Source organism: Pongo abelii, chromosome 5 (assembly GCF_028885655.2).
Source record: "Pongo abelii isolate AG06213 chromosome 5, NHGRI_mPonAbe1-v2.0_pri, whole genome shotgun sequence".
Lineage (NCBI taxonomy): Eukaryota > Metazoa > Chordata > Mammalia > Primates > Hominidae > Pongo > Pongo abelii.
This window is the reverse complement of record NC_071990.2, coordinates 167,308,652-167,320,811: the sequence shown is the minus strand read 5'-3', so window position 1 is coordinate 167,320,811 and position 12,160 is coordinate 167,308,652. Positions and strand designations below refer to the sequence as shown.

General features: G+C 37.9%; 1 protein-coding gene across 3 annotated transcripts in view; it reads left to right on the top strand.

Annotated features, from left to right (window-relative positions):
* PDE10A (phosphodiesterase 10A) overlaps nt 1-12,160 on the top strand; it is a 335,868-nt gene that overhangs the window by 317,095 nt on the left and 6,613 nt on the right. For all 3 annotated transcript variants that reach the window (XM_024248249.3, XM_063725083.1, XM_063725084.1), the window contains 3 exons: nt 3,061-3,172; nt 7,028-7,108; nt 9,845-9,933. In XM_024248249.3, the coding sequence (XP_024104017.3) occupies nt 3,061-3,172; nt 7,028-7,108; nt 9,845-9,933 (282 nt within the window). The remainder of the gene's footprint in view (nt 1-3,060; nt 3,173-7,027; nt 7,109-9,844; nt 9,934-12,160) is intronic.

Here is a 12,160-nt window from a genome sequence, read left to right as displayed (position 1 = left end):
GAGGAGAGGCGCCCGCCTCTTTGAGGTTGGGATATCTGCACACCTGTGATAGAGCCTGTGTTCTTTATCTACTCCACTTGATCTGGGATAATTCATACATGACAGTCAGGGAGAAAGGAGGGAAAAGGAAACGAAGACGGGAGAGAGAGATGCCTTGTCTTTATAACTCTTATGGGTGTTAATCATTTGCATTTGGCTCTGCCTCTAATGTCTGGAATCCTCCTACTCCCCCATCCCACTACTGTCACCATACTTCAAGCTGCCCTCACCTCTCATCTGAACTACTGTAGCGTTCTCCTAAGTGATCACTCCGAACCTGCCCTTGCCCCTTCACAGGTTTATAAGTCATCTCCACCCAGCAGACCTGAGTGATCCTCTTTAATACCTGTATCAGGCCACTCCTCTGAGAAAAGCCACCAAGATTTTACCATCAAGCTTGGAATAAAAGTTAAACTCCTATCTTGTGTCCAGCATGTTTCTCCAAACTTAATTACATTCTGTGTTTCACCTCATTCACTGTGTTGCAGCCAGAATGGCGTTTCTTTTTGTTCCTCAAACCTGCCTTGCTTGTTTCTACATTAGGACTTCACGTGCGCTCCTCTCTGCTGGACCTTCCTCTCAGATCTTCACGTGGTAGCCTCTATTTATTTATCGATTGATTTATTGATTTATTGATTTTTACCCAGCACTTGTTTCATGAAAGTTTTGGCCTGTTGACTGTCTGCCTTGCCCTACTAGAACATTATTACTCTGAGAAAAGGGTCTGTTTGGTTCTTTGCTGTAACTGCCTGATACATATAGGCATTCACAACTTTTGAGGATAAATGAATGTAGTTAAACCTTCTGAAATTATGTGACTAAGAATTGTTTTATCATAGGCATTGTATTGGGCTCCTCCTTCATTGTTTTTAGTGACTAGGTTATATGAGCTCACACCAAGAGTAGGCTTAGCATGAACATGATCCCTTTCACAATTGGTTATTAAAGCACATTTGGAGTTAAGCGTCTACCCCAGTTAGCAGTCAGTTCTACATTCCATTCATGGATAGAAATAAAATGTTGATCCCAATTAATATTTCTGTATAGCCATGGCCATCTAACTGGTTTGGAATTGGGAGTACAAAATGAGTAATTACATTTATTAAAGACATTTGATGCCAAATTTCTAATCTGTATTATTTTTTGTGCTTTGTCTAAGTAATTTTGACAGTAAAATCTAAATAACTGTTTTATAATCCTTTCAGTCCTTATATTGGCAACTTTATGTTGGGAATAATTTCCAGTGAGAAAATTGCTTTCATGTGTTTTATAATGCCCAATTCTATTGACATTTCTTTTGTTTTACAGATTTTTGAAAGTTTTTTGAGATAAACCTTATTAGATTATTTCACCATGATATACGTTGATTATTTTGGTGAATATAAATTAATGAGATTGAATTATTTTAAACATATGAAATATTTGTAAATGGTAGTTTTTCACATTCGATTTGTGTTTAAACGAATTTACCTGTTGAAAAAAAAGGTCATATATTCATTACTTTAGAAGTCCAAATCCAAAAATAAATATTCTTCAAGAAACAAAGTTCTTAGAAACTACCACATTAAGAAAATCTTATAGTTTCCCCGACCACTGTAAGGGATTTGGATCTTCACATAGAATCTGTTTGGGGTTACAGGAAAGGTATGCATAAATCTAACCAATGTTTGTAAAGTGATTTAGTCTAACCTGTAAGAGAACTGATACCCTCTTGAAATGTGCCCTTACAAAAAGTAAGGTAGTAAAACTGATGATTCCTTAAATGGGATAAAGGAAGCGAGCTGATGAGAAATAAAGAACTCTGTGATTGATGGTGTCATAAGAATCAGGGTATTCCAGGTATCCAAACATCTTAGCTTGAGCTAAGATGTGCTAAGAGCACTACTAGAGCAGAGTCTCTGCCAAATTGACAGATAGATGCTCCTAATGTGCTGTCTGCCCGGGTCAAGACAGGCTCTGGAGCTAGGGCAGGACCGTGCCCGCAGTTGGAGAATGTGGTCCTAGAAGAGGTAAGGCGGTGGTTAACAGCAGGGGATTGCTTAAACTCATTCGAATTGAGATAGGAGCTAGAAATAAGAGCATTGTCTCACTCATTACACACTTTTATATCCTTGCTGATAATTTGTCTTTTAAAATTATGTAATTTGCTTTACAAAAGCTAAAGTTGTACATTAAACTTTCTCAATTACTACCACTTAATTATTCTGTTAAGTAGAGACTTCACTTAGGGTAGCCACATATCACAAGACCGAATCTATTCAAATTGTAGGGGATATGTCTTTGATTTTTTTAAAGTTATTATTTTTCTTCAAGAGGAAAGATTAAAGCAAGGCATATTTAGAAAATAAAGTCAGACATGGAGCACATAGTTATGAATGCAAGCAGCTGAAAAGGGAAAAGTCATTTCGGTTGAAAGGCTGGTGTTGAAAAGAAATGTCTGCTAATGAGAAGCACATGTTTGGAGGCTGCATCCAGCTCACACACTTGCACGGGGAGAGCGAGGAACCAGGTTGCACAGCTACCTCCTCCTCTGGCCTTGCCACAAATTCCTGTCCCTTTAGAAAAGTCATTTCGTTTCTGTGCACCTCAGACTTTGCTAATATAAAATGAAAGGATTGGGATAGATTTTCTCTTAAGATTTCTCTTAAGAGAAAATCTATCATTGGGATAGATTTTCTCAATGAAAATGAAAGCCTGGTCCATAGCCATAAAAATGTACCAGGGGATTTAGATGACAGCCTAGCCAAAGCCTACATTATATTTGATTTCTTCAGTAGCACTGAGGCAACAGGAACATATGATGCACTCCTCATGGGACTTGTGATAGAGGTGACTCTTGTTCTTATGATGAAAATGACACTAATATTTAATTCCATTTTACTGTCCTGGCTGTCACTTCTGTGTGCTCTTTAATGAAGTAATACATACTTAGACTTCACTCCTGAAATACAGAAGTCTTTCTAGTCGTTACTATAAATGTGCAAATGCTATGCTGACCAGTCTTACATTGTTGTGTTCTAGAGACCGTGTAATTGGTTTGATGATGACTGCCTGTGACCTTTGTTCTGTGACAAAACTGTGGCCCGTTACAAAATTGACGGCAAACGATATATATGCAGAATTCTGGGCTGAGGTATGTCCTTGATTCTTATATTGACATAGATAGTGAGGAGAAATTAAATGTGTGGATAAATTGCTAAGAATACTTTAGTTGTTCATGTTGACAGTTATTTCAGAAAACTGTGGTGAATCACATACTGAAGGATTTAGCACTTATGCAAATACAAAGAGAGAATGATCACTCTTTTACTTACTACTTACATGTGTGTCTAATTCTCTGAGCTCAACTGAAAGAGTTTAGGAACTTATTCACTGAACAGTGGTATAACAGTTATTTAACAGTTGATCTTCTGTTCATTCATTCAGTAAACATCACTGGCCATCTACTTTAGACAGGCACCGGACAAAGTACTCAGAGGGTCCCATAATGCAGGATATAGCCACCTGCAGTTAAAAATTCAGGAGAATAATTGTTTTGCACCATAGACATTGAGAATATGTAAATATAACCAATAGCTCACCTGCAAATTGTGTGTTCTGCAGAATGTGTGGAATATTCATTCATAATACTCCTGAAACAACTCGTAAATGACTTTTATTAACACCTTTTCTTGACTGACTTATCTAATTTATCAGTAATGTGCATTGTGCCACCCAATGTGCTGATGGAATTGTGTGTAAGTAAGTAGAATATCATTCTCCGATCCGAATGAGTCATGAATACCTAGGCCTTTGCATATTCAAAAATTACTCTATGAAGAAAGCTATAAATCTTTTGAGTACCTCTTCTGGTTTGAAGAAATAAAAGTAAATTTGGAGGACAAAGCAGCTGATAATTCAATCGTATATCTCATTCATACAGAAGAATGTATGTAAAACATAAACAGCAAATCATTCAGCCACAAGTTTAGTGGGAAAAGTTTATCATGTTGAATTATTTCATAATAATGAAGCCAAAGCATGTTTACTGTATGAGGATCACAGACCTTGAGTTGATTATACTCCTGGCATGATTTCTCCAGAATGCTTTATACATCGCATATGCGTGGTCTCGCATGAGCTTTTTCTTTATTTTATTGTGTATGTGTCAGAACCTAGTTACCATCAGACTCAAGTAGGAAGATTGATTTCGATGCACAGTTGACCCTTGAACAACACGGGTTTGAACCGTGTGGATCCACTTATATGTAGATATTTTTCAATAAATATATTGGAAGATATTTTTGGAGATTTATGACAAAAATACAGAACAACATATCCTAGAAATATAAAAAAATTTAATTTAGGTATGCCATAAGTGCATAAAATATATGTAGATACTAGTCAATTTTATCATTTACTACCATAAAATACACAAAAATCTATGATAAGCTAAAATTTATCAAAACTTATATACACACTTATAGACTGTGGAGAGAAATGTAAACAGATGCCGTGTTAAATCGTAACTGCGTAAAGTTAACTGCAGTACATATGGCAGTACTGTAATAATTTTGCAGCAACCTCCTTTTGCTGTTGTGGTGAGCTCAAGTGTTACAAGTATCCACTTAAAATGCTGTGTTTAAAACACTCTGTGATGCTAATCGTCTCTGAGCAATTCATCTCTCCAGTAAATTGTGTATCACAGTAAAAAGTGATCTCTTGTGGTTCTTGCATATTTTTCGTTGTGTTTAGTGCAATACCGTAAGTCCTCCATAACACCATAGCACCTATACAGAGTTACTCTAGGATGCTGGAAGTGCTCCCAAGAAGCAGAGAAAAGTCATGTCATGACAAGAAAAAGTTGAGTTGCTTGATACGTTCCCTAGATTGAAGTCTGCAGCTGTGGTTGCTGACATTTTAATATAAATGAATCCCGTGTAAGGATCACTGCAAAAAAAGAAAAGGAAATTCATGAAGCCATCACTGCAGCTGTGACAGCAGGAGCAAAAACCTTGCACTGTTTGTGAAATATCTTTTTATCCCATACTAAAAATGCACGTTTTGTGTAGGTACAGGATTGCTGTGAGAAAGGCATAACTATAGACTGTAATATGATTTCTATATTCTAGATGAATGTAGAAAACGTGCAGCCATTAAATGACAACTTAAAGCAAAAGGAAGGTGCAGGATTAAAAGCTGGAAAATTTAATGCCAAAATGTGACCAATATGTAATGGAGATGTTTTTCCTTTATATTATTCACTGGTTATTCAGTCCACAGATAATGATTCAGCTCTCTGCATGCTCTTAGGTGCAGCCTTCACCAACCTCAGTAGTCCACAGGAAGAAGCAGGAATATATTCACCAAGTCCTCACAGTTGGTCCCAGTATCTATAAAGTCCTGTCTCTTCTCTCCATCCTCACGATCATTCCCCTCTTCAGATCATCACCAACTCATGCCTTGAGTACTGCAACTTTCTAACCGAATTCTTTGCCATTACCTTTTAGAATTTGTGCAAAAGTAATTAATAATGTGGTCTTTGGTGCCACGTTGCTTGAGATTAAAATTCTGCTTTGGCACTTGGTATTTAACCTCAGGCCAGTTTATGAGATAGGGATGATAATAATTCGATTCCATCCGTACCCTGCTTCTGATCCTCTTGTTGTAATACAGACCAAAATCAAGACCTCCATGTGGAGAGCCCCACGTGGCTGGCCCCCTGCCCACTGTCTCTGCAGGCATATTCCCTGTCTCAGCCACTAGCTGCCATTTAGGTCTTTGTTCCCTGCAGTCTCTGCCTGGAGCATGCTCCTGCCCTCTGCATTCTGTGAAAGCCTCAGATGGGCTCAGCTCTCCATTAGAGGCATGGTCCGTAGCACTGGGTTCTTTTCCTTTTTAGCATTTTTGTTTTGAGTACATATTCAAATCGTTTGTTTAAAAAGCTGTTTCCTTGTTGGACTTGTCAAGTCTTTGAGAGCAAGGGACTTAGTATGTCTCACTCACTTTGGATAGAGAAGCAAAAAGTTTGAGACCACTGATTTTAAATTTAAAGTGGTAACAATGGAACAGCAGCTATGCTTGAAGTGGCTTTGCTTTGTCAGGACAAGTGCTTTGGTCCTGTTTATAAAAATACCTAATTATGGTTATAGTAGTTTGTTTGTAGACCCTATTTTAGCAAGTCTGGGAAGTTTCTAGGCTGTACTTCTGATTTCTAAAAACATGACTAACGTTACTAAAATAATAAAGAATATGAGGGAAGAGTGGGAAGTTAGGAAAAATATTAGGAAATCTTAAGGAAGAAGATTGTAACAAGTTTTACCTTTAACAAATAAATAAAAAGATAATTTCTAAAATCTTTAAAATGGGAACAGCATATCCTAGAGTATTTCATGAGGATTAAATGAAATAATATTTACAAATTACTTAGCTCAGTGCCTGCATCATAGTGAATCTTTAGTAACTATTACCTAAAACTGTAAGTGAATCTTTAGTAACTAACAGTGAATTTTTAGTAACTATTACCTATAATTGTAAATTAGATGATATGTGTAGTTTGTTGTACTGCGTCTTTACTAGCACATTTTAGCCGACTGGTGTTGTTCATCTTCCTCTGTAAATATTCCTCTGGAAAGCCAAACTTCACTGAGTTCCATGCACTTTGAAGATCATTTGAAAGAGAGAAGGGCCTGGAGGTTATTCCATATCTTGTTATTGTTATTTCTCCTCACTGTTTACTGTATCTCCTCTTATTATAACATTTATTTACTAACTTCCACAAAATGAAACCAGTAATGATGGCTGGGTTTCTGGTAATTCAGTAGTGGAGAAAATCAGGATAAAGTACAAAATAATGATACATTAAGTTTTTCATTATTTTGATATATTTTTCTTGGGTTAAAACATTATTTGTTTTGAAGAAAATTAATAAATGGAATAATTCAATAATATCAAAATAGTATAGCAATTTGAAATTTGAGAAAGCATGATTTTCTCCCATTCAACTTAGGGTGATGAAATGAAGAAATTGGGAATACAGCCTATTCCTATGATGGACAGAGACAAGAAGGATGAAGTCCCCCAAGGCCAGGTATGAATTATTAAAGTAAATTGTAATTGCTAAAGCCAGATAGTTTAAGGTGGGCATAAAATCATACATGAATGGAAAGCATATATCATCATATATTATGTTAAGGGAATGGGTTATTCTGGGCAGATCTGGTGATTAATATAGAAACTTCAGAAATTTATCTTACAAGATTGAGAACTAGAAAAAGAAAAACTGTTTACCCTGAATAATCATCTACTCAAATGAGCCTTCACTTGCTAAGACACTCAGGAAAGTAGACTCTAAAAGAGTTTATACTCTTAATCTGGGTTTGTTGGCCAACTCCAATCACTGATTTTGGTCCCAAGGCTAAAAGCCACAGTGAGGAATCCTGAGGGTCTGGCTGCCTTGTGGACTGGAAGGACTTAGTGCTCAGAGGACAGAAGCTAGAACCACTTGAAACCTTCTCCATTTAGGTGGAGTAAGACAAGGTTAGGAAATCTCTGTGGACTGAAAGAATTCATACTACCTTGGTCATGAATCCTTTCTACAGCTGCCATTGCAGTAAATAGGCTTTCTTTTCTGACTTGAAATGGGGGGGTGGATGAATTTGAATTGTTTTATTTTTAACAAGCAGAAAGTATTTTGTCATTGGCTAAACAAAGATATTTTTGGAGAGTTACATTATAGATTTTGATTCAGGTTCGTTTTTTTCTGACAAATAATGCTTAGTATTTTAGTACATTTTGCGTTTTGTCTCAACATAAATTGATGTTAATTATCCTGTTTTCAGGTCATACTACATAATTTATGTTTGCTTTCGAATGTTTTGAGAGGTCTTGTGCCTCGCTAGTTTTGCATGTGTGTATGTGTGGTGTCATGTATTTCTGAGAGTAGGGCTTTCGTTAACTGTCTCATCTTCTAATGGCATAACAAGGAAGTTAGTTGTGGGCAAATAATTATGATACAGATAAGTTTAGAAAATGTTTCAAAAAGTCCACAGGATGGTGGTTTTTGATAAGTTCTCAAATTTCCCTACTTTATTTAAAATTGATTTATACAAAATTTAGGCAAGTCCACAGTTCACAGAGGGCACCAGCATAACAAAGAGGCTGAATGAATGGCCATCGCCTCCACTTACATCCCTGGCTGGGTTTTCTGATGGCATAGTCACTTGTCCCTGTTGATTTGAAGCGGATCCTGAATACCTGTCGTGTTTACTGCAGGTGTATTTTGCAGTTTTTGTCGCATTTTACCACTGTTCATGGAATTTTCCCATATATGGAGTCACAGCTGTTAGTCATTCCTGTTTGGTGTCTGCTTTTCATATTGTATTTGAGAAGTTCTTTCCCATCTTGAGAGTAAATATATTTGCCTATATTTTCTTTAGTGTCTTCTTGATTACTTTCCATTTGATTGATTAACTTGTTTGGAGTGTATCTTGTTGTATTATTTAAGATAGGGATCTACAATTTCTTTCCTTCCCAGTAGTTAACAGTCATCCCAACGGAATGCATGGTATAGCTGGAAGTTTCTCATTGACGCTGTCAGCATATGGGTTTTGCTCTAGTGTTTTTAATTAAGATAATAGTTTGTTTTAGAATAGTTTGATTTTCATTTACAGCCTAATAAAGGTTTAAAGAAAAATTTCTATGATCAGTTCATATTTTACCAACCATATTGCTTCTAAATAATTGATGACTGTGAAATTATTTGCCATAATAATGAAATACTCTGATTTCTAATAATTAATATCTTTTCTGGGATCTTCTGCCCCATGACATCTTCTCAATATTAGAATAAGAAAGTCTCTGCATGAGCCATAAAGTTAAAAATGGAAATAACACAGGCGCTATTCTAGTAAGAGTGCTATGACGATAGACTTTATAACAGGAGAAAGCAAAAAGGAACCACATAAATTTGATCCTTCTGTGTGCTTCGATGCATATCACTGAAGTTCAGTACTTTAGAGAAATTGGTAAGCTGTGATTTGGGGTCACCTCATCTGGAGAGCTATTTGTCTTGTACATGATGCAGCCACTGGCCAGTGACTTATGACTAGACAAGCTGTATTATCTTGCTGATAGTCACATATCTTTCACATCTGGACTTTAGTAGGCCAGTCTTATTTGCACAGTGACCCAGAATTCCTAATAAAATATTCTTTATGTATTGTTTAAAATACTACAGATTTTTAAACTTTGAAATGTGATATATTGAAGAAACAGTAAATGGGAAGAGCTATGATAAAACCAATGACTATTTTAGTTCAAATAAGAGGGCTGGGAGGATGAGTAAAATATTGGGACACCACACAAGGCAGCAAAGCCAAGAGTAGCAGACAAGCAGCACTGCTGTAAACCTGAGCACAAGGGCGGAAAGAGCCATACATATGAAAGAATAGCAGGCTTTACGTTGAAGTGTCTGCAAGAAAGCACTAAAGGTGACTGGAGATAACACAGGACTTGAATGATCAACTGACTGATCTATTAGCGGAATGTCATTTAATGTACTTGGGTCTTAGATTTCAGTAGGTATTAACCTTTGTAATGTGTTTTGAATCTTCATGTGTTTCATTTCTAGAATCCATTTTAATGCATTTTAAAATACAGTCTATAATAGTATTCATGGAACCCAAATGTCACATACAGCAAAACTAGAACATGTAATTTTATAATTAGGCCTCAGAAACAGAACATTCACTTAAGAAATATAAATATCACTAGAATTGCTAATGTGCACTTCTGTTTCTTGTCCGTGGTTTTTGCACGGAGGCAGCTTGGGTTCTACAATGCCGTGGCCATTCCCTGCTATACAACCCTTACCCAGATCCTCCCTCCCACGGAGCCTCTTCTGAAAGCATGCAGGTATGTACTATGGTTCAAGCTGTAATAATATTGTTTCTAACAACACTGAGATCTGTATAGGATTTTTGTACTCCACTAGTGTGTTGTGGTCTGTGTGTTTGTCTAGGTGTGGAGTTGTTGTGCTCAGGGGCTCGGGGCCTCCTTACCTGGCTTCCCCAGAGTCGTGACTTCTCCCCTTTGGTTCAGTTCTCCTCAAAGACGAGCCTCAGGCACCTTGGGTGCGTGGGTAACTTGTTCTGGCCACACTCTGAAGAGAGGGACAGTGGGAACAGGCTGGGGGCTGGGGCCAGACACAGTCAGGGCCCAGATGACCGAGTGACTGGGAGGGCCTCTGTCTCGGTGTGGGAGACCCTTCTCGCTTTTTTAACGCCCACGTTCAGTCTGGGTGGGGTACCAGGTCTTTCTTTTAGAAAGGGCACGTGTGTGGTTCTTGCAAGGCCAGCTTGGTTTCAAGCCTTATGAGAGCTGCATCTGTGCTGAAGGGACCTTGTCCCTGGAGGTCCTCAGGCCTGGGATAGAAAGCCCTTGGCCAGACTGCCTCATTCTGCTAAGTGACACGTGGAGTCAGTCCTGCAAGAGGGGCCCCTGGCTCTCATGACTCGTACAGCCACAATACGTCCCTGTGTAGTACACTATGTATATGTGAAGAGTGTCTATTCATATCAAGTCCTTCATACACCAAAAAGGAGGAAGAAGTTTTTATTATTATTGTTATTTTGCAGAAGACCCGCCCAATGCTGTTTTTAAAAAGACAAGGCAGTGGTGTCTATTGAGGATGCCTGTGCAGGATGCCCGTGCATTTGAGGATGCCTGTGCAGGAAGAGGCTGACTAGATCACACAGTTTGTTGTTTAAATGGAAGAAGGGGACCTTAAATTTTGGATAACCACTTCCTCTCTAAGTCTTTTTCTCCTTCCAAAAAGACATTTAAGCATCGTTATCTCTTCTAGATTCATATTTCTCCCGATTCCATTCTTATCCTTTTTAAAGAGTGAACTCAGTTAAGAACCTTGGATATTTTTAAAGGTTTTCATTTTACTTTATAAATTCCCTCTGAGGAAGTCAAAGGGTTATAGCCAGCAGCTGTGCGTTTGAGTCTTTTCTAGGTGAATTGGCTCCAGGTCATGTTTTAACTACTTAGCCATAGCTCTGCCTGGGGTGGGTTGGAGTGGATGCCCTGTGCGAGGACGGAGGACAGACACTGGCCAGAGAGTTTTACACAAAACCAGAAACTTAATATAACTCTCATCTTCTGCTGTTGAAATTTTTTTTCTACTTTTTTCAAGGAAAGACCAATAAGCAATAATAAAAATTTTATATATATAATATTTAAGAAACGGTTAATCCTTCCTCCTTGCTCCTGTGGAGATAAACGTAGCATCCCACCTTGTTTCGTTGATCCTTAATTGACCTTAATCCCTGGTTAGTTTATTAAAATCTTACCTTATTACAAAGGCCTAAGTCATAATGGGCAATATGGAGTGTGAGGCCAGATCATTCTTGAGGGAATTAGGTTATAAAAGTGCGTGCAAAATTAAAGAGAAAGTGGAATATCAATGTAAATTCAAAGATGTTCTTTAAACCGATACTAAGCAATCTTCAAAAGTCCTTTCCTGTCCAGAAATCCTGTGTGTTTTATGTCAGGTACTTGGAAGCCAGGGCATGAGTGCTGACTGCATGTGCCAAGCACTGTAGGGAGCTCTGGAGGTGCGTGCCCAGCGCTGTAGGGAGCTCTGGAGGTGCCTTCCTTGTGGAGCTCTGAGAACACGGTGTCCACTGTGTGGGCAGCTCTGCCTCTTTCCTGCTTCAGTATACTTGGCTGGACCACATAACCTCTTAAAGGCCATTTTAATCTTATTAACACTTAAAAAGTTTATGATGTATCATCCGTGTTCAAGGAAACATACCAAAATTAGTGTATGGCTTTTTCCAATATATCAGAAGTCTCTAGGGTCTGGAAAAATGATACTTCATGATATGTTACAAAAGTTAAAAGGGCCACACTTTTCAGTTATATTTTAGGGTTTTGTCTATCTGAATGTGTCTTAGCATGTTTGCCAAAAGAAATTTGAGAGAATTTTAAAACTGTGTCTCATAGGAGTTTTGTATTTCCCAATGCCAAGATTCCCGTGTGACTTTACACAGGAATGTGGCCAAGAGCTCTGCCAGGTTAGCCATGTGGAGTAAGATGGTTGTGCAGTGGTTTGGCTAAGAGCTCTGCCGGGGTA